The sequence below is a fragment of the Oryctolagus cuniculus genome, chromosome X (assembly GCF_964237555.1).
Source record: "Oryctolagus cuniculus chromosome X, mOryCun1.1, whole genome shotgun sequence".
NCBI classification, from domain to species: Eukaryota; Metazoa; Chordata; class Mammalia; order Lagomorpha; family Leporidae; genus Oryctolagus; species Oryctolagus cuniculus.
In genome coordinates, this window is record NC_091453.1 from 117,087,341 (window position 1) to 117,110,934 (window position 23,594).

The 23,594-nt window shown below is 39.1% G+C and overlaps 1 protein-coding gene across 5 annotated transcripts in view; it reads right to left on the reverse strand.

Annotated features, from left to right (window-relative positions):
* Window positions 1–23,594, reverse strand: part of FGF13 (fibroblast growth factor 13) — a 651,305-nt gene that overhangs the window by 254,398 nt on the left and 373,313 nt on the right. For 3 of the 5 annotated variants that reach the window (XM_008273437.4, XM_008273438.4, XM_017350119.3), the window contains one exon: window positions 5,809–5,976. The exons of the other annotated variants lie outside the window; for them this stretch is intronic. In XM_008273437.4, coding sequence (XP_008271659.1) covers window positions 5,809–5,976 — 168 coding nt within the window. Of the gene's footprint in view, window positions 1–5,808; window positions 5,977–23,594 lie in introns of those variants that run through there. 5 annotated transcript variants of the gene reach the window in all.

Here is a 23,594-nt window from a genome sequence, read left to right on the forward strand (position 1 = left end):
GTCAATTCCACATAAATGCCTCTATAATAATTGTATGATGCAGTAGCTGATTATGTCTGTATGAGAAGAAGGCAAGGCCTGGATAATGACATCCTCTAGTATAATTCAGAAACAGACACCCAGGCCATGAGCAGATTGAGTTAAGTTTTGCATCTCTCTCTACAGCAGTAGGAATCAAGAAGGAGCAGTACCTTTCTGGCGTATTGAAACACCCTTTTCTCCTTCTCCATCTTCTTCTTTAAGCGCATTCTTACATGAGTGCTGACAAACTCTTCCGCCCAGATTTGCAAACTGAATCAGAGTTTGAGAGTAGAGCATTGTAACAACTGCTTGCAACAAAGATGTTGGTCACAAGGTGGCAGATTACCACACTCCTGTGAAGAAGCCACCTGATTATTTTTCGAAAAGCACAAAGTGACAAAAAGACAAACTTCAGAAAGGTGTGCTCACATGTATGTGTGTTTGTGTATATGTGCACACACATGTGTGTGCACACTGTGGGGGGCAAGAAAGAGGGATACCTTATATGGAGATGGTTCTAAAGGTCATGTAAGTACTGCCTGTCCAGTTTGCCTTTGAATCACAGGGTACCTCCTCAAGAGCACTATGCAAGCAGCATGATAACATTTCTAAACTGACAGCTGACATCACTCAACAGGCCTTATGCCAAGGTGATTTTTTTCTGAGAGCAATTTCAACCCTGTTAGCACATGAGAATCACCTTGAGAGATGTTCAAAAGGTACCTGAATTGAACCTGTACCACAAGAGATTTTGCAGTTTTATTTTAGTTTGGTTGTTTTTGGTCTGATGTTGGGCTTAGAGATCAGAAAGGTCCTCAGGTGACTCTAATGTGTGGACAAGTTTGAGATCACTGATTTAAACCAGTGTTACTAGAAGTATGACCCACAGAGCTAGCACTGGACTGTGAACTGTGTCATTGAGCACATTTTTATTTAGTTCAGCAGACATCTCTAAGAGTGGTGTGAAATTTGTGACCATTTGGGGAGTGAACCAGCAGATGAAAGATCTCTCTCTCTCTCCATCTTTCCCTCTAACACTTCCTTTCAAATAAATAAATAAATCTTTAAAAAATAAAAAAGACAAGAGAGAAAAAAAGGAAATTGCACAGGAGAGATTTCTTCAGCTCGGGAAAATAACATCAACACCATGATGGAAACACCCAAGCACAAGGGAGGAAAGAGGCCTGTTGCTTTAATAAGTGAATCATATTTTCAAAGAATGAATGGTTATTAGTTTCTACAGTAAAAGCCAGCCTGGAGACTGAATTGAGATGCATATATTCAATAAGAGAATAATAAATGCCCATCCTGTTCTGAAACTGAATTATTGGCTGCTAAGTATACTTCCTTGATTAGATTATGAGTTTTACAGAGAGTGGAAGCTATCCCCCAAATATGACTCAATTTCATGTTTGCCTCTATTCAGTGGGGGAAATAGGAGAGAAGAAAGAATTTATTTTCAGTGCCATTGCCGGTGTTCTAATGTTATCAGAGTATAACAAGTTGTTTTCTAAGAAATAATTGATATGCAACTAATAGGAACACATTGAACACTTTGTGGGAAGAGGATAGTGTTTAATCATTGCTAATCACCACTGTTTTCAGATTTCTGGTTTTAATACTTGTTATCTTCCTTGTGACTCTGTAATTATGCTGCCCTTTGCTTCAATGAGCAAAGAAAACCCTCTGTTGTCATTTTGTCATATTTTGGGTCGTAACTCATAGACAGTGACCCTAAGCCATATATACTCTGACATCAGAAGATTAAGAACAAAGTTGTCTGTTTCTTCAGAATCACCCAAACTCATGACTTCATGTTTTCTAGTAGAATCTCCTTCACGTTATGCAAGAGAATATACTTGGAACCCAGTCAAACCTTTCCTGGAAATCAAGACATTTGCAGGCATCCAGCATTACAGGTTGCTATACCCAATTTTAAATTAGTGACAAAATGATTGCACAACAGTTTAATTTCATTGAACCTATGATTAAATCAACATGGTACTGGCTCTTTTTTTTTTCTCAAAAGGAAAATTAGTATTAAAATGAGGCAGACACAACAGCAGGAGACAACAACATTTTTTAAAAATTAATATGAAATGAAAAATATTTCCCTTAGCATGCTTCTTAAAAAGCTTTTACCTTTTTTCTCTCCTACCATTTAAACAACACTGATATTCATGTTGACATATGCTCTTTCTGGAATAGAGAAATCAAGGAATTATCAAAGTAATAGTAATTTTACTAGTTGCAAATAAATATACCTCCGTGACATTTAGAACATAATTTTGCTTTCTTTGGTTTGTGGAAACTGCTGTATTTCATCACAGTCTTGAGCACAGATTATCTCCTTCAAACAAAGCATTGCTTGTCTGAATAAAAAGGTTACTGATGACCTGAGGGAGATGGAATGCATGTGTGCATGTGTGTATGTGTGTGCATGTGTGTGTATGAAAATACTTTTAAGTTCATGGAAAATGAAATTGAAGGGTAAATTTATTTTGGTACAAATTCTTTTTGAAACCCATGCATAATTTTTTTCATAATATGCATTTCCAAGAAATTTTTGAAGTACTAGGGTGTGTGTAATCACATGAAAACAGGACCAAATAGGAAAGAGGCCAAATGCCTGATTAAAAGATAAGTTGCTGAGCTCTGTAATATTTTGCTACATTATGTTAAGTCCTTCAAATTTACTACTGTAATCAGAACTATTAATCCTAAAACCAAACACTATTTTTCTCTGTATTTTTTCAATTCTATCTCCTGCAAGCATGCATATCTTGGTGTGATTCCTCTTAACAATCTTCAAACATTAGTAAAAGCCCAATGAATGACATCTAGGATGCAGCTACTATGCTGATAATAGATTGGCTTCCAGGATTTACTCTAAATCAGTGATTTCATTTTGGCATATATGACATAGAAAGAAAAAGTGAACAAAAGAGTAAAGCTATGAAGATTATACTTTCTCTTGCCAAAAGGCTTTTGGAACAGTAAGAAAAGATTTTGGTAATGATCTCCACTCTCTATGTGGCTTTTTTATAACAAAGAATGTTGCTGGTACTGGGCCAAATTAGACACTCTCATACTTGTATGTGCTTCCTCAGCCAAATTCCAGTATTCACATAAGTACTCACTTATATTCATAAGTGGTTTTTATGGAAATAATCACATAACTGAAAATCACAAGTATTTGAAACAGATTAAAAGAATTTGTTTAGAAACTGGCTGTTCATAAATAGAAACCTGATTTTGTGAAGTATAATTTGGCCTTGTATTTTGAAAAGCCAGTGAGATATTTCAGTTTGTCTATGCATTGCTTTATATGGATTCTGAGGGCTCTGGACATAACACAAAAACAACTTCAAATTATAGATGATTGTAAATTCTCTTAAATAAGTCATTTGTACCAAATCTCAAATTATAATAATCCATGGAAATAATCTGGTCCTAACAAACTACTGCATACAGAAGAAACACCAAGAGTTTACCTATATTAAAACAAAAATATCTAGTTGATTTTATTAATGAGGAAAAATCCAATTAATTTCTGCTATAACTTATCACACATTGAAGTTCTCTGACTTAATCATTTCTAAAACAGACAACTGAAACTTATTTTCTCCAAATTTAAAATAAGTTTTATACTTTAAGATTTTTTTGAGACTATATGAATGCAATCTCATTAGAAGAGGTCATTTTGGCAGGCTGGAATGGCTTAGACCAATAAATGGCTTAACCATCCTGTTCATTCCCTTTGCCTGCTGTGAAATTAGAGGGCATTCACAGCCAACATCAATTAAGGTCTCATGCTTTGGCACAGAGACCATTAGTTGGAGTATCTTTTCAAAATGCATCACATGAGAATTAAATATTTCAATGCATGGGTATAGTTTGGGCAAAAGATAGTATCCATCTGCAATAAAGAGGACTTTTATTTCCACTAATTGTAATAAAATGTTGCAGCAACTTTGTAAACCATAGACTACCTTACAGCATTTAAAAATCGGTCTTGCAAAAATATCTTTCAGGTTTCCAGATTCACCACTGAACCCTTCCAATCCCACAGTTACTTCACCTCTTGGAATCGACGAGCTTCAATATCCTACATGAGGTAAACATGCTAATTTCTTGGCATTGTTTCCTTGTTTATTCAAGGTCTGTTCCACAGCATGTTTTCTTTAGCCCCCATATAAGGTCTTCTGGATCGTGGTCATTTGTACAGAGATCAAGTGTTTTCATTTTAAGGTGAAGAGGTTCAGTAAGATTGTAAATAGTATTGCAGTCTCTATATATCAGCTATCATCTTTCACTATTTCTATAATTTTATACAGAAGAAAACAAAATACTGGAATGCATTTTATATAGTAATTTTCACTGGCTAAAAATTTTTGTTTCATTAAAGAATATCAAATTACTATCTTCTCTACTAAACCACTAAAAGATTGATTTTATTCACTGTAAAGATCACCATTTACACCTCCAGATGAACAAATGTTGGCACTAGAACTCACACCCAAAATCAATAGCTTTGTATACCAAAAGTCTGGGTCGAAAATAAATGTAAATGCTCTCACTGAAATAGAATTAAACATAGACAGAAGTAGGTGTCTCATTTTATGCCAAAGAACAGTTGCAAGAAATAGAAAGGGGAATTTTGAAATGTAAATCCTTTCTTCCCAATGGATGGACTAGAGTCCATCTGGAGTAATTTCTTTACACATCAAATTTTAAACAGAATCATGTGGGAATCTTTTCCAGATCAGAGAGACTCCCATATGTTATAAAAGGCCAACTTGAAATCATACCAGAACCCTTAGCAGTTCTATGACAACCATTCATGCAAAAGTGAATACAGCTGCCAAAAGACAAGTGAATGTTGTCCCTTCCAATGTCAGTCATTGGTAAACTGCATCGATGGTATTTGATATGAGGAGGAAAATGGGTTGTTTCATAAGTTTTAAATTAGTATACATGTTTATCATTCTGAAGTGTCACTTTGAAAGTTGAAATGTGCATAGAATGCAGTAAATTTATTACATTTCATTTATATTGTGAAAAATATTCCTGTTTGATATATGCAAAAGAGTTGGAAAAATAAATAAATACTCTTTCAGCCAGATGAAGTACTTTAGAGATTTGTGACATGAATACCTTATTAACCTCAATTTAAGTAACAGCGAGTAGCGTTGTCCAAAACTGTACTTGAGCTGAAAAGAAAATGAAACTACTCATAATTCCCTTGAGGCATGCATTTCACTATGGCAAAGTGCAAGTGGACGTGCATTACATGGGAAGTCCGGACCGGCTTCAGCGAACTAAGTAGATCATGAACATTCTTCCAGAGCAATGCAGAAGCTTTATGAGTAGAGGAGAGGAGTTGGAAAATTTGAAACAGTCTTCTCTCATTATTTCGTTTTAGAAGTGTCATTCCTCAGCCGACTGATGCTTCAGGAATGCAAGGTGATGGGAAAAGACTTGGCCGGATGTTGGCTACAGGAGCAAGCAATTTCGACAGCCAAAACAGGGCAGTGTGATGACACCAACTGAAAATGTTTCAGCTGCAAAAAGCAGGAGCACACTGCACACTGTGCCAAGGATGACTGTATTATACAATGTCACAACTGAGACTGCATAACACATTCACCATCGAGACAGTGGGTCCCCTAGCTATTGCAGGGGCTGAACAACACACAGCACACCAAAGGGCAACGCACAATCCGAAAGAAAGAGAAAGAAAGAATGAAAGAAAACAAGCAAAACACGCGTCTGTCGTGCACAAACCTTCGGGCTCTGTGTTCTCTTTGTGGTGTACTTGCTTCAGCGGGCAGCAGAAGATTTCGTGACACTTAGCACGAAAGGGGGACTCTTTTTTCTTTAATTCCGCAGATTGGATGGAATCTTGCCGTAACATAATGTATTCCTGTGTGCCAGGGGGGGCGTCATCCAGAACTGTGGTCACCACATAACAAAATGAACTTAAGTTAGAGCTTCACGAAAGCAGAGAACTTCTTAAATCAAATCTACTCCCAGGGAAGACTAAAGAAACAACATTCTTAAGAAAGACTTCAAAGATGAACATCTAGTAGCTTGGCCATTTTATTTTCAGGGGCTCAGTTTAAAATATTAAAGCCCTGGGGATAGCTACTCAGTTATACTTGCATATACCTCTATTGCTAGTACATTGAAAATTCAACAGTGTTAAATTGTACCCGAAGTGCCATAAAATATTTTAATATCAATACCCATGCTGTACCTAAATAAACACCATGAAAAGCTCACATTTTTAAATTTAAGGGGTAATATAAATACTTACAGATGAAATTGGCTAAATATCCACCAATTATAACTGAATTTGCTTATGTTTATTTTCTTGGTCTGTTCCTGGTGAGAGCTTGACTTCCAAGCAGTATATACTGAGTCTGACAGAAGAAATAAAAGCACTGCTCTTCACTCTTCTATTTCCTAATAGAATTGGGGCTGTTGCAAATATTCTTAAGATGTTCAAAACCTCTTAATGAAGACAAGAGATTGTAGCCTAAGGACCATCGCTGGATCATAGACCTACCTCATTAGATTCTGGAAGAGCTGGGCTTGGTTTCCTAATTTTGGCCTTATATATATACTAGGCTCCTCTCAGTCCACATTTTCTTACTATTTTTCCCCTGAAAAAAAAACAGATTTCTATCTCTACACTTCCACTGCGATATACTTTAGTCTGAAAACCACCCATTAAGTAGGTGCAAATTTGAACTGTATTTGCAGAAACAGAATTGACCCCAGAATGGACTTTTTTCTTTCACACCCGACCCAATGAGGCCATTTCACTTCAACAGGAGTGAGTCAGTGCCTCAAAAGCTGTGATTAATGATGTGCTGACTCATTCTACACCCCCAAATGCATACACTTAACATGTATTTAGGAGGACTGATAACACCAGCAAACTTTTTTATGGGGAGAATAATGCTGCCATTTTTTTAAATAAACAACTTATGGCTGAATAAACAATTTATGGCTGAATTTAGATGGGATCTGAAGCTTCTGTGTTTGTTAAAGCACTTCTAGTTCATTGGCTGAGATCTTAATGGACTTTAAGAACTTTTTTCATGTTGCAGGGGAAAAAAGGCATAAAAATCTACATAAGTCTTTAGTATTATGAGTTTTGAACAAGTTCTTTTTAGGTTGCCTGTATGTGTATTTATTGTCTTCCTTTATAATATATTAAATTATTCCAGAATGTGATAAATATTTTAGTCAGTTCTCTATTTTCCTCTAGCATTCAGCAGTGGTAACCAAAAATATTACCTATCCACACCACCAGCTTTTCCTGGCAGAAAGTTAACTTCTATCAGGTTAGTGAAAATAGCTTCTTATAATCTAGTTGCTGCATTCACATCTTCGCTAGAAGCAGCTGCTATTCAAAACATGTACAGCCATTTCTTGCCATGAGCAGATACTGATGATTATACAGACTCTTATCAAATTCTAGGATCACAGTTGAAGACAAATTCTGATTCTAGCATCCAAAATACTAAAGAAAACTATCAAAATTGGAACTTTTTTTCAAAAGCACCCAAAATTATATGCCAAAGTACAACTTCCATTTTCATGCACTACTATATGAGAAAAACATTTTTAGATTTAAGTGCAATTGGAGGATTAAAAAAGTGACATTTGGATAATGCACAGTAAAATTTTATCCAGAATTACATGATAAATATGAATAAATTTTCTTTCATTTTCATTGTTCAAAACCAATAATGACATCACCAATGGGCATGTCTGGAGATTAACGGTAGACTGAATAGCCTTTGGCTTACTCTTCAGCCTTCGAACATTCCCAGCTGGTCATTAATTTCCAGAAAATGTCTTGCATTGCCATCATTATTGTTTAATTATACACAACTGTTGTCTATAACATAAAACAAAATTCTAATGAAAGTGACATGCTGACTTGATACAAGAGTTAACCCCAAAATTCATCATGGTGGGTAAAGCATGAAGGTCACAAAAGTGCAGGATAATTGCTTTCTACAAAATTGTCACACTCTCCTGTTCTTTCTTCAAATTGAATTTAGCAAGCATAAAAGGGGCCAAAATAAAAGCATTTAAGAAACCATCTGAGTAATAACCACAGGCTTGGCTATTTCCTTAGAAATTGTGAACATCTGGGAGTTAATAGTTCAATTTTTGGTCTCGGGCTGTCTCAATGCCTTGAATATCAGTCAATTCAGGTATACTGGGAAAATAATGAATAGTCAATCAAACAGTTGCTTGGTGTTACGTTGACACAAGAGCTAGGAATATTTTGGATTTTTTCTTAAAAAGAAATGGCTCTGTGTAGACAACACCTCACTGAAATCTATAAGATATCTGAACTTGAGTATTTGTGATGAAAAATTAAAAGATTATTTCAAATTCACTGATTCCCAGGACTCCCTTAAGTAGGAGAGTAACTGTGCAATTGACAGCAGCAGGAGAGAGAAATAGCACTTCCCATATGATCCAAGAACTACAGCAGGTGAGTGCCTTTGTTTTATATTTGCATAGAGAAAGGGATGAGGATAAAATATTTCTAAGGGGTATCAGGGGAAGAAAGGCTTGCAAACAAGTCAGCTCATCAAAACAGGAAAAAAAAATGGAATTCTTTTCCAAGCTTAGTCTAACATTTTCTACTAATTTCCTCCCTTCTACTAAATTTCCTCCTTGTACATGACCTCTATGCTCTGACAACCAACCCTCCCTTTGTTCATTTGCAGAATTTGTTCACATTCTTCTTAGTAACTCCCGCTGTCCTTCACAGCAATGCATTTATTAAACATTAGAGGTGGAAATAATTCCAGTACCAATAGACAGGCACTTGATTTGCACAAAGCTTCCTATTTCAGAGATTCAACTTAACTCTTCAGGATAGGTAAGGGGTAAAAGCAGCTCATGGCTGATTTCTGCATTCACAAGACCAATTCTTGAAAAGCTGCTGAGCTCCATGAGAACAGGTGCCAAGGAATATAGGCTTCTGCATGGAAATGTCACCAATATAGTATTGCCCCCCAAACTTGACCATACAGCCCACCCAATCAAGATTCCAAAGTCCCACAGGTGTAGTACAGATTTGGAGGAGAAAAGTGCACAGATGCAAATCCACACATCCATACTCACATAGACAAGGACAGGTGGCATACTCAGACACAGAAGTGATAAGGATAAATGACCTTATTGCCAAGATGATAGTTATGAGTACCATTTATGAAAGAGTTAGTACCCACTACAGAAGAAATTCTACAGTCTAACCAATAGGAAGGCAAACCTGCTTCCAGATTTGGTCTGACACTGGATCATCTCCACTCTTCTCTAGGTCTCTCAGTAATCACTAAGATCAGGAAAAAGTCATGCTAAGAGAGGAGAGTTTTGGCCGGCGCCGCGGCTCACTAGGCTAATCCTCCGCCTAGCGGCGCCGGCACACCGGGTTCTAGTCCCAGTTGGGGCGCCGGATTCTGTCCCGGTTGCCCCTCTTCCAGGCCAGCTCTCTGCTGTGGCCAGGGAGTGCAGTGGAGGATGGCCCAAGTGCTTGGGCCCTGCACCCCATGGGAGACCAGGAAAAGCACCTGGCTCCTGGCTCCTGCCATCGGATCAGCGCGGTGCGCCGGCCGCAGCGCGCCGGCCGCGGAGGCCATTGGAGAGAGAACCAACGGCAAAGGAAGACCTTTCTGTCTCTCTCTCACTGTCCACTCTGCCTGTCAAAAAAAAAAAAAAAAAAAAAAAAAAAAAAAAAAAAAAAAAAAAGAGGTGAGTTTGATAGTGCCTAAGCCTATTGACTTGGCTTAAGGTTATCATGTTCCTAGAAATATTCCCATCTCAAATTAGTGATAAAGAAAGCACCAATATATAACAAATTTTATCCTTTGGTAAAATAAAATAATCTAATGTAATCCATCTTTTAAATTTATTTTGTAATTAAAGAAATTATCTTTCCTATATTTAGAAAGCCCAATAATTGGTTTACTCTACAAAGTGGTATTAATAAATATGAGCCTCATAAAGTAGCTTCCCAAATATTGAGCTATATGACAAACACTATGATATAATAATACTCCATGCTATTCTAAAGAAAATTTCTTTAGAGGTAAGTGAATGTAACGTCTTTGTCTTAAAATATATGGGAAGTAAATCTGAGAAAGGGAGAATGACTTGATAAAGTCACACAGTATGTTATTTGAAAAAAAAAAAAAAACAACCTAGAAGTCAAAATTTCCATGTTTGGTGGCAAGTCTAAGTAAAGACTACTTTGTAAAAGCACTGATACTTTCAATTTCAATATCATTCATCAGTATTTTTGGTACTAGGATTACCTTTCTCTCCAAAGAATTTTTCTTCATTTCTTCAAAGAAAGAAAGCAGAGACAGTCTAGAAAACTAATTAGACATTGCCAAAAAGTGACTCCTCACCAGGTCACTCTAATTCAAAAGTTTGCAGGTTTCAAGCTGGAAGAAGTTAACAAACTATTATTTGATGACCATTTTTTTTCTTTTTAGCTTTTAAATGAATTCTTCACAAAGTTTACTCAACATACTTAGTGATACATGATTTTAAATCAAAGTAAATCTGAGATTACCAGGGCAACAGAAATGAAAACAGTAATGAGACTACCAAAGTTTTTAAACACATAATAATGACTCCAACAAGGAAATACTTAAAGGATGTATGAAACATAAAATATGGTAAATCCCTAAGTGCCCTCACATTATTATAAAAGAAGAGAACAAAATGGAGGAATTAGGGCAATAACTCTTTCATATCACTCAGTATATGTCAGGCTGGAAAGGGTACTTAACTGCAGATTGTGTTAGCTCAAGACCTCCATTTTGCTCCCCAGCTAACTATCTACTTCTCTATACGTGATATTTTAGCTCTATTGCCACAGTAGTCACTATCAAAATGATAGGTTTAACTGTGCATGAATAACTTCAGCAGTGAAAGGAATAGATCAATTCTAATGATCATTTATTTCACCAATATTGAAACAACTTTAGAATATTTCCAGATACTTCAAATTACCTTCTACCCTGAAACTTTCCCAATCCTTCAGTTATTCCTCCAAGCAGAGTTACCAAGGATGGTCCTCCTCCATCCTATCTTCCTTTGAGCTGTTTTTGCCATCATGTGGTAGAATGAAACACAAACTCCATACCATGGTGGCCCCCTACCTCCTCAATTCCCACTTATGCCTCACTTATTCTTGTTCACATCAGCTTTCTGTTAGTTCTAGAATATGTCAGGCTTTTTCCTGCCTCAAGGTCTTGTACTTGCTATTCCCTCTGACTACCCTTTTATTTGCTTTATGTTTCCACTAAAATGCCACCTCCCACAACAAGCTTTTGCAGCCACATCAGCTAGGTATGCACTTGTCATGATCTGCAACTATTTTGTTTATATATGTACATATTTGCCTTTTGTCTACCTCTTCCCACAAGAACACAAGCTCCCTGACACAGCCAAAATAGTATGTTGTTCATAATAGTCAAAGAGTTCTCATTCACCAAGTGGGATTCTCTCCTTCATGCAGCTTTCCCAGAACACTAATGAAATGGTTAGCGCACTCCCCTAACTACTAAAGTTCTTGTAACTTTTAAAGAAATTTATTTGCGATGCCTTGGGAAGATTTTCAACTAATATCATGGGCTTTTACTGAAACGGTGGGTTAATAATTATTTTAATATGACTGCCTTTCCACCACAATGTGACTGTAAGCTCCCACAGGACAAGAACCACGTCCACAAGGCAAGAACCAAGTCTCAACATCTTTTGGGATTATTTTCTCTTTCCCAGTGGCCCAGAACACTCTGCAGGTCAAGTTGTGCGTGCACAAAATGAGCACCTTCTAGTAATGTCATGCTTACCTTGAAGGTGTGTGTTAGGAAGTAGAGGTAACAATTGCAACAAGTTCAGCACACTTTCTGGCACCTAGCCAACACAAAGTAATGGGTAGCTGTAGCAGATGCAATTCTGTGTGCTAGAGATAGTGCTATTGAGCACTGTATTCTGGTGTTTGGGAAACCAGGATCCTCACCTTGAGTTGCTGCCTTCTATGTTAACTTTGGAATTCCCTTCACCTCTGAGCCTTAATTCTCTTATTTCAAATGAATGAGTTTCTAAACATTGGCACCTTTGACATTTGTGGCCAAATAATTATTTATTGTTGGAAGGTGTTCTATATATTGTACGATATTGAGACACATCCCTGGCCTCTCTCCCACTAGATGCCAGTAACAAACTCCCAAGTTGTGACAACTGGAAATGTCTCCAGACATTACCAAATGTCCTTCCTTTGATCCTGGCCTACTGAAGGCAAAACTCACCATAGTGATTATCACTGGACTTGATGATAATTAAAACCCCTCTGAGGCTACCAGTCTCTCTGTGAAGAATTTACACCCATCCTAGAAGCCCTTTTGGTGACCCTTAGAGAAGCTTGGCATTCCATAAAGGCTCAGCTATTCCATTCAAGGGAGATTGGCCTATATATTCCAGAACGGAAAGAGAAGAAAATGCACTGGTGAGTATGCAGAAGACACCCAGGTACCAGAAAGCCTCTAGCAGTGTAAATAATCACTGCTACATATCGATGTAGTATTACTCAGCCTAGGGAAAAGATTTTCTCCACAGAGTGGCATTGCTTGGTACTCTGTGAATACCCTCAGGGACATGCTATGAATAACAGTTGGAACTTATCCAACCAAAGTCCTGGCTCAGGTGTGAATGAGCAGCAAGAAGGGGGAGGACGAGGAATTCCTCCATCTCATGTAAACGACTTCTTCAAAGCCTGGACTTCCCATGATCTAAAGGGTTCTGTGTCTGGGGAAGATGTATCATCCCTCTGTTGAAGAAAGAAAAGGGATGGGTTTTCCAGACTTACTTTATTGCATAACCCTCTGATAAGAGCTGTTAAAGTACAAATCAAACGTAAGTGTGGATCACACTCACCGAGAAGGCTTATTAAGAAACATTCCTGGATTGAAGTGGTTTGGGGAGGCCTGAGAAGTGGCATATCTAACAGTTCCCCATTCATACCATGCTGCTGATCAGGGATCATATTTGAAGAGCGACTACTTCAATTTCTTAATTTTGTTTCTCCCAGCCATATCTTCCTGTGTTCCCCTCTGCCTAGGGCAAACATAATCTAAATCAGTGGTTTTCAGCTATAGTTTAGAATTAGAATCACCTGTGGAACTTTTAAAACCTGCAATACCCATGGTACCATACCAGACCAATTAAGCCAGAAATCACTTGGCTGAGATCTAAGTACCATAAGGTTTCAGAATTCCACAGGTGATTTGACTGCACACCATGTTTAAGAATTACTGCTCAAATAAAAGCCTTTGGTAACTCTACAGTGGAAATTCTTCTCTGTTCGGAGAGCACACTCTGCTCCCTGATTGTCTCGTCCATTTCTCCCTACACCTCAGCATGCAAATACCATGTACCCTTGTGCAGTGTTGCTAATTATTGTGTAATTTTTAAAAATTTTTTTCATTAATGTATTTATCTTATCTGAAAGGCAGAGAGACAGAGCTCTTTCATCTGCTGATTAACTCCCCAAATGTCTGCAACTGCATAGAGTGGGAAAAGCTGAGGTCAGGAGTTGGGAACTCAATCCATATTTACCATGTGGGTTGCAGGGGAACAACTAATTGAGCCATCACTGCTGATTCACAGGGTGTGCATTAGTGGGAAGTGAGAATCAGGAGCAAAACTAGAACTCAAATTCAGACGCTCCAATATAGGAAATGGGCATCCCAAGTTATGTCTAAACTGCTGCGCCGAATGCTTGCCGAATCTCCCTGTAAAATTACACAGCAACACTAATTTCTACACAAGCAGTCCCATTACATTCCAAATAAACATGGGGTTTTGCTAATGACTCTACTATAGAATTAATTCAGCCATTTTCTGTGTTCTTATTTCTTCAAAATTACTGTCTCCTCTTTAACCAGTTTTGTTGAGTTGAATAAAAGCAAACTTGAGTCTTAACACCTCTCAGGAGTTTAGGCTGGCAACCAAATCACAATCTAGAAAGCGAGACTTTGTACTGAAGCAGATCTATGATGATGCATTCTTGCACCCTGGCCCTTCCTCATCAGCTCCTCATGTTAGCACCTCAGCCACAGGGTCCATATAGAACCATTTCAGACTTTATAGCAGCTACAACCTCCAAGCTATTCAAGCTTACAGTCACAAAATGGTGCTAAGGATTAATTGGGAACCTTGTTGGTGACTGACTAAATACACTGGACCTTTCTCTCACAATCATAAAGAAAATAGTACCAAGAACTCACTGGAAACACTGTTGGTAACTGGCTACTTAAATACATTGGACTTTCTTTTATGACATCACAGAGAGAATATTAGGGTTATATTTTCTAGAAATTATTCCCTTGAATGCTGTAATTCAGTGGTTCTCCACGATCACTGCACATCAGAATCACCTGGGGAACTTTTATAAATTGCCCACGCCTGGATCCCACCCCCAGAGATATTGGTTTAATTGGTATATGAGTGGGGTTTAGGACTTTATGCTCTAAAGAGTTTTCCAGGTAGTTATAAGATGTGGCAAGGTTGGCAAACCAATGTGTCTAACTGAAGGAGCAAGAAAAAAAAAAAACCCACAAGTGTAAACACAATTAACTGCAAAGAAATGTTTTCCTTAGCAAAAAGGGAAGAGCTATGGAAGAAACTAGGACTTTAAAGTTGCATCCCCCTTGAACAAGCAAAGACTACAAATGGATCTCTTACAGAGCAAGTTACAAATGCCACAGACAGTGCAGTACTACACACAAGCAAAAAGCTTAAAACCAACCTGCTCTGGTATCAATTATGGTTACCCCACCACTCACCCTCAGTGTGACCTTGGGAAAGTCATGTTTCTTCTTTGAGGCTTAGTTTTCTCACCCATAGAATGGGGATATGCTGGAAAGGATATAGGGGAAAAGGTACCCTAATCCATTGTTGGTGGGAATGTAAATTTGTACAGCCACTATGGAAGACAGTATGGAGATATGTCAGAAATCTGAATATAGACCTGGCATATGACCCAGCCATCCCACCCCTGGGAATTTACTCAAGGGAAATAAAATCAGTGTATGAAAGTGTTATCTGTACCCCCATGTTTATTGCAGCTCCATTCACAATAGCTAAGATATGGAATCAACTCAAATGCCTGTCAACTGAAGACTATAAAGAAATTATGGGTGGGAGGAGGCAAGATGGCGGAATAGGAAGGGAGCACACTGATAGTCCGGGGAGAGACAGTTTAATAAAAGTGGAGATACTGCAGGTTCAAGGAAGAGTAGGGGAGAAAACAGCAGAAGAAACTCTTCCGGAACGCGTGATTCACAGCGGACCTGCGTGGAGAGCGTGGGAGCCCACAGTTCGGGACACCAGCGGCAGACTCAACACACCAGCGCTGGAACGTGAGGTGAGCCGAACCTCAATAGCCCGAGACACCGGCAGGCAAGCGGAGAGAGGAAACTAGAGGGAACTACCCCCGGGGGGGGGGGGGAGTTCACCAGGCTAACTGGAAGAGAGAGAGAAAAAAAAAAAGGTGACTGATACGGACACGGGTTTCTCTCTCTCCGCTCACCTCTCAAGGGCGAGCAAGACAAAGAGCAGGTGCCATCTTGGACATACGTCATAAGCAGAGTGACCTCAGGTCTGCACCGGCCCTGAGCCTAGCAGAAAAACCTGACTCTGGGCGGGGTGAATTAACAGGAGATTAGGACCTAGTAAATTTGTGGTGCTACTGAACTGAGACTGTGAAAAAAGAGACGGTGGGGGAGAGAACTCACGGAATTCACGTGAGCACTCTCCAGAGATGCTACAATTCCGTAAATCTGGCAACCCAGTGGGAGACTGAAGGAGAATTTGAGCCCACTCTGAGGGCCGAACAGATTCCCTGTGTGGTCCTTGGGAAAGAGCTTCTGATCTCTGGCTCCTGTGGGTATATCATTTGCCTGCTAACTACCTCCAACTTCGTTCAGCTGTGCAGAATTACTTTCATTTTGAATCAAAAAAAAAGATAGAGAGAGAGAGAGGTTTACCACGCCTAACCTGGGAGTGTCACCTTTGGCACACCAAACAGAGCTCTCAGGCCACACCCATCTCAAGCCCTAAGGCTCCATCAAAAACAGATAGTCCACTTAATCTAGAGTCATAGTATAACAAGAAAAAGCACCACAGTGAAGAAACCAAATATCTCCAATATGCCAAATAACAAACGCAAAAACCAAGGTAATAAAAACAAGGAAGCCACCATGACGCCCTCAAATGAAAAAGACACCCCAATTCAAGATTATGAAGATGATGACATAGAAGAAATGCAAGAAGCAGATCTCAAAAAATTGATAAGAACATTAAGAAGTTCTCAAAAACAAATTCTTGAACTACAGAAATCCTTAATGGACAAGATAGAACATCTCTCTCGTGAAAATGAAATATTAAGGAGGAATCAAAATGAAACGAAACAACTAGTACAACAGGAAACTGTGATAGTGACTGAAGTGAAGAATTCAATAGATCAAATGGTCGGGGCGCCAGATTCTGTCCTGGTTGCCCCTCTTCCAGGCCAGCCCTCTGCTGTGGCCAGGGAGTGCAGTGGAGGATGGCCCAGGTGCTTGGGCCCTGCACCCCATGGGAGACCAGGAAAAGCACCTGGCTCCTGGCTCCTGCCATCGGATCAGCGCGGTGCACCGGCCGCAGCGCGCCGGCCGCGGCGGCCATTGGAGGGTGAACCAACGGCAAAGGAAGACCTTTCTCTCTGTCTCTATCTCTCACTGTCCACTCTGCCTGTCAAAAAATAAAAAAAAAAATAAAAAAATAAAAAAAAATAGATCAAATGAAAAACACAATAGAGAGCCTTACAAACAGAATGGGTGAAGCAGAAGAGAGAATATTGGACTTAGAAGACAGAGAACAGGAAAGGATACAGTCAGACCAAAGAAAAGAAGAGGAAATTAGAAATCTAAAACATATTGTCGGGAATTGTGGGGAGCAAACCGGACTAGACTGAGTTACTGGAATTAAGACTTATTCTATGCATCTGCTCTCCCACAATATGGCGCTGGGAGAGAAGTAAACAGCTTCCGCACAGCTGCCTCCAGTTCAACCAATAAACTGTAGGACTTGCTCCTGATTGGAGAGCAGCGTACTCGGCGTGTGGGCAGCCGAGTTGGGATTGGCGGAGGAGGACTATAAAGGAGGAGAGAGACGGCATTCACCAGGAACATCTAAGGGGAACATCTAAGGGGAACGCCTGTGCAGCCCCCGAGAAAGCCGGCCGGCGGTGTGCCACTCCCCTGCGGAAGTGGGGAAAGCGGCCAGGGGGAACCGCCCTTCCACGGAGGTGGAAGGGACAGTAGCCAACCCGGGAAGAACCAGCAGCAAACCCGGGGAGGGCCGAGCAGACGAGAGAACAGCGCAGGGTCCTGTGTCGTTCCTCCACGAAGAGGGGGAGCGACAGGGAATCTTCAGGATACTATTAAAAAATCCAACATCCGGGTTCTAGGAGTTCCTGAAGGCATGGAGAGGGAGAAAGGATTAGAAGGCCTTTTTAGTGAGATATTAGCAGAAAATTTCCCAGGGTTGGAGAAGGACAGAGAAATCCTAGTACAGGAAGCTCACAGAACCCCTAATAAACACGACCAAGAGAGATCCTCACCACGACACATTGTAATTAAACTCTCCACAGTGAAACATAAAGAAAAGATCCTGAAATGTGCAAGAGAGAAATGTCAGATTACTCTCAGAGGATCTCCAATCAGACTCACAGCTGACTTCTCATCAGAAACACTACAAGCTAGGAGGGAATGGCGAGATATAGCCCAGGTACTAAGAGAAAAAAACTGCCAGCCCAGAATATTATATCCTGCAAAGCTATCATTTGTGAATGAAGGTGAAATAAAGACTTTTCATAGCAAACAGAAATTGAAAGAATTTGTTGCCACTCGTCCAGCCCTGCAAAAGATGCTTAAAGATGTGTTACACACAGAAACACAGAAACACGGTCATCAATATGAAAGAAGGTAAAGGAAGGAAACCACGGAAGGAAACCTCACAGCAAAAGATCACAAGGAATTCAAAGCATATATTAGAACTTATCTTTGGCAAATGGCAGGGCAAAGTTACCACTTATCATTAGTCACATTGAACGTGAATGGCCTGAACTGTCCAGTTAAAAGACACTGATTGGCTGATTGGGTTAATGAACAAAACCCATCTATTTGCTGCTTACAAGAAACACATCTTTCCAACAAAGATCCATACAGACTGAAAGTGAAAGGCTGGAAAAAGATATACCATGCCAACAGAAATGAAAAAAGAGCGGGCGTAGCCATCTTAATATCAGACAACATAAACTTTACCACAAAAACCGTTAAGCGAGACAAAGAGGGACACTACATAATCATTAAGGGATCAATTCAACAGGAAGATATAACAATTATCAATGTATATGCACCTAACTACAGGGCACCGGTTTATCTAAAAGATTTGTTAACGGACTTAAAGGGAGACTTAGACCCCAATACAATAGTACTGGGGGACTTCAATACTCCACTCTCAGAAATAGACAGATCAATAGGACAGAAGATCAACAAGGATACAGTAGATTTAAACGACACTATAGCCCAAATGGATCTAACAGATATCTACAGAACTTTCAATCCTACAGCTAAAGATTTTACATTCTTCTCAGCAGTACATGGAACCTTCTGTAGGATTGACCACATACTAGGCCATAAAGCAAGTCTCAGCAAATTCAAAAGAATTAGAATCATACCATGCAGCTTCTCAGACCATAAAGCAATGAAGTTGGAAATTAGCAACTCAGGAATCCCTAGAGCATACGCAAACACATGGAGATTGAACAACATGCTCCTGAATGAACAATGGGTCATAGAAGAAATCAAAAGAGAAATCAAAAACTTTCTGGAAGTAAATGAGGATAACAGCACAACGTACCAAAACTTATGGGACGCAGCAAAAGCAGTGTTAAGAGGAAAGTTTATATCAATAGGTGCCTACATCAAGAAATTGGAAAGGCACCAAATAGATGAGCTTTCAATTCACCTCAAGGATCTAGAAAACCTACAGCAAACAAGACCCAAATCTAGTAGGAGAAGAGAAATAACTAAAATTAGAGAAGAAATCAACAGGATTGAATCAAGAAAAACATTCCAAAAAATCAGCCAAATGAGGAGCTGGTTTTTTGAAAAAATAAACAAAATTGACACCCCATTGGCCCAACTAACTAAAAAAAGAAGAGAAAAGACCCAAATCAATAAAATCAGAGATGAAAAAGGAAATGTAACAACAGACACCACAGAAATAAAAAGAATCATTAGAAATTACTACAAGGACTTGTATGCCAGCAAACAGGGAAACCTATCAGAAATGGATAGATTCCTGGACACATGCAACCTACCTAAATTGAACCAGGAAGACATCGAAAACCTAAACAGACCCATAACTGAGACAGAAATTGAAACAGTAATAAAGGCCCTCCCAACAAAGAAAAGCCCAGGACCAGATGGATTCACTGCTGAATTCTACCAGACATTTAAAGAAGAACTAACTCCAATTCTTCTCAAACTATTCAGAACAATCGAAGAAGACGGAATCCTCCCAAATTCTTTCTATGAAGCCAGCATCACCTTAATTCCTAAGCTGGAAAAAGATGCAGCACTGAAAGAGAATTACAGACTAATATCCCTGATGAACATAGATGCAAAAATCCTCAATAAAATTCTCGCCAATAGAATGCAACAACACATCAGAAAGATCATCCACCAGGACCAAGTGGGATTTATCCCTGGTATGCAGGGATGGTTTAATGTGTGCAAGACAATCAATGTGATACACCACATTAACAGACTGCAGAAGAGAAACCATATGATTATCTCAATAGATGCCGAGAAAGCATTTGATAAAATACAACACCCGTTCATGATGAAAACTCTAAGCAAACTGGGTTTGGAAGGAACATTCCTCAATACAATCAAAGCAATCTATGAAAAACCCACAGCCAACATCCTATTGAATGGGGAAAAGTTGGAAGCATTTCCAATGAGATCTGGTACCAGACAGGGATGTCCACTCTCACCACTGCTATTCAATATAGTTCTGGAGGTTCTAGCCAGAGCTATTAGGCAAGAAAAAGAAATTAAAGGGATACAAATTGGGAAGGAAGAACTCAAACTATCCCTCTTTGCAGATGACATGATTCTTTATTTAGGGGACCCAAAGAACTCTACTAAGAGACTATTGAAACTCATAGAGGAGTTTGGCAAAGTGGCAGGATATAAAATCAATGCACAAAAATCAACAGCCTTTGTATACACAGACAATGCCATGGCTGAGGAAGAACTTCTAAGATCAATCCCATTCACAATAGCTACAAAAACAATCAAATACCTTGGAATAAACTTAACCAAGGACGTTAAAGATCTCTACGATGAAAATTACAAAACCTTAAAGAAAGAAATAGAAGAGGATACCAAGAAATGGAAAAATCTTCCATGCTCATGGATTGGAAGAATCAATATCATCAAAATGTCCATTCTCCCAAAAGCAATTTATAGATTCAATGCAATCCCAATCAAGATACCAAAGACCTTCTTCTCAGATCCGGACAAAATGGTGCTGAAATTCATATGGAGGCACAAGAGACCTCGAATAGCTAAAGCAATCTTGTACAACAAAAACAAAGCCGGAGGCATCACAATACCAGATTTCAGGACATACTACAGGGCAGTTGTAATCAAAACAGCATGGTACTGGTACAGAAACAGATGGATAGACCAATGGAACAGAATTGAAACACCAGAAATCAACCCAAACATCTACAGCCAGCTTATATTTGATCAAGGATCTAAAACTAATTCCTGGAGCAAGGACAGTCTATTGAATAAATGGTGCTGGGAAAATTGGATTTCCACGTGCAGAATCATGAAACAAGACCCCTACCTTACACCTTACACAAAAATCCACTCAACATGGATTAAAGACCTAAATCTACGACCTGACACCATCAAGTTACTAGAGAACATTGGAGAAACCCTTCAAGATATAGGCACAGGCAAAGAGTTTCTGGAAAAGACCCGGGAGGCACAGGCAGTCAAAGCCAAAATCAACTATTGGGATTGCATCAAATTGAGAAGTTTCTGTACTGCAAAAGAAACAGTCAGGAGAGTGAAGAGACAACCGACAGAATGGGAAAAAATATTTGCAAACTATGCAACAGATAAAGGGTTAATAACCAGAATCTACAAAGAGATCAAGAAACTCCACAAAAACAAAACCAACAACCCACTTAAGAGATGGGCCAAGGACCTCAATAGACATTTTTCAAAAGAGGAAATCCAAATGGCCAACAGGCACATGAAAAAATGTTCAAGGTCATTAGCAATCAGGGAAATGCAAATCAAAACCACAATGAGGTTTCACCTCACCCCGGTTAGAATGGCTCACATGCAGAAATCTACCAACAACAGATGCTGGCGAGGATGTGGGGAAAAAGGCACACTAACCCACTGTTGGTGGGAATGCAAACTGGTCAAGCCACTATGGAAGTCAGTCTGGAGAGTCCTCAGAAACCTGAAGATAACCCTACCGTTCGACCCAGCCATCCCACTCCTTGGAATTTACCCAAAGGAAATTAAATTGGCAAACAAAAAAGCGGTCTGCACCCTAATGTTTATTGCAGCTCAATTCACAATAGCTAAGACCTGGAACCAACCTAAATGCCCATCAACGGTAGACTGGATAAAGAAATTATGGGATATGTACTCTTTAGAATACTATACCGCAGTAAGAAACAACGAAATCCAGTCATTTGCAACAAAATGGAGGAATCTGGAACACATCATGCTGAGTGAAATAAGCCAGTCCCAAAGGGACAAATATCATATATTCTCCCTGATCAGTGACAACTGACTGAACACCAAAAAGGAAACCTGTTGAAGTGAAATGGACACTATGGGAAACGGTGACTTGATCAGCATAGCCCTGTTAATGAACAACTTAATACATTATCCCTCTTAGTAGTTTTTTTTTTGTCTGTTCTACTTAATATGACTGGTTTAATTCTGTAATTAATACACTGTTATTCTTAAGTGTTGAAAATTAACTGAAATGTGATCCCTGTTAAACATAAGAGTGGGAATAAGAGAGGGAAGAGATGTATAATTTGGGACATGCTCAAGCTGACTTGCCCCAAATGGTAGAGTTAGAAACATACCAGGGGACTCCAATTCAATCCCATCAAGGTGGCATGTACCAATGCCATCTCACTATTCCAAGTGATCAATTTCAGTTCACAATTGATCATAATGAAAGGACTAAGAGTCAAAGGGAGCACATAAACAAGTCTAGTATCTGCTAACACTAACCGATAGAATAAATAAAGGGGAGAGTGATCCAACATGGGAAGTGAGATACTCAGCAGACTCATAGAATGGCAGATGTCCTAAATAGCACTCTGGCCTCAGAATCAGCCCTAAAGGCATTCAGATCTGGCTGAAAAGCCCATGAGAGTATTTCAGGCATGGAAAGCCAAGACACTCTGGCAAAAGATCTCTGTGAGTGAGATCCCAGTGGAAAGAACAGGTCTTCAAAGAAGGAGGTACCTTTCTCTGAAGGGAGGAGAGAACCTCCACTTTGACTATGACCTTGTCTAAACAAGATAAGAATCGCAGAACTCAGAGGGCTTCCGTAGCCTTGGAAACTCATGACTGGAGCATAGGGAGATTACTGATGCCATAGACAGGAGTGTCAATTGGTAAATTCAACAACAGGAGTCACTGTGCACTTACTCCTCATGTAGGATCTCTGTCCTTAATGTGCTGTGCATTGAGATTTAATGCTATAACGAGTACTCAAACAATATATTTCACTTTGTGTTTCTATGGGGGTGCAAACTGTTGAAATCTTTACTTAATGCATACTAAACTGATCCTCTGTAAAAAAAAAAAAGAAATTATCAACTCCCAACTTGACTCTCACTGGGATTAAACATGACAATAGGTCTGATCTGATTTCATCATCATTTAAAAAAATCATCTATTATTTTTCACTTTATGTTTCTGTGTGGGAGCAAACTGTTGAAATCCTTACTTAATGTATACTAAGCTGATCTTCTGTATATTAAGATAATCGAAAATGAATCTTGATGTGAATTGAAGGGGAGAGGGAGTGGGAAAGGGGAGGGTTGTGGGTGGGAGGGACGGTATGGGGGGGAAGCCATTGTAATCCATAAATCGTACTTTGGAAATTTATATTCATTAAATAAAAGTTAAAAAAAAGAAATTATGGGATATGTATACCATGGAATACTACACAATGGTAAAAAAAAAATCCAGTCATTTGAAACAAAATTGATGAAACTGGAAAACATCATAGTTAATGAAATAAGTTAAGTCCCAAAAGGTCAAATACCATATGTTTTCCCTGACCTGTGATAACTAATAGTTACCTAAAAGGTAATCTATAGAAGTGATATTGACACTTTGAGAAGCAATGAC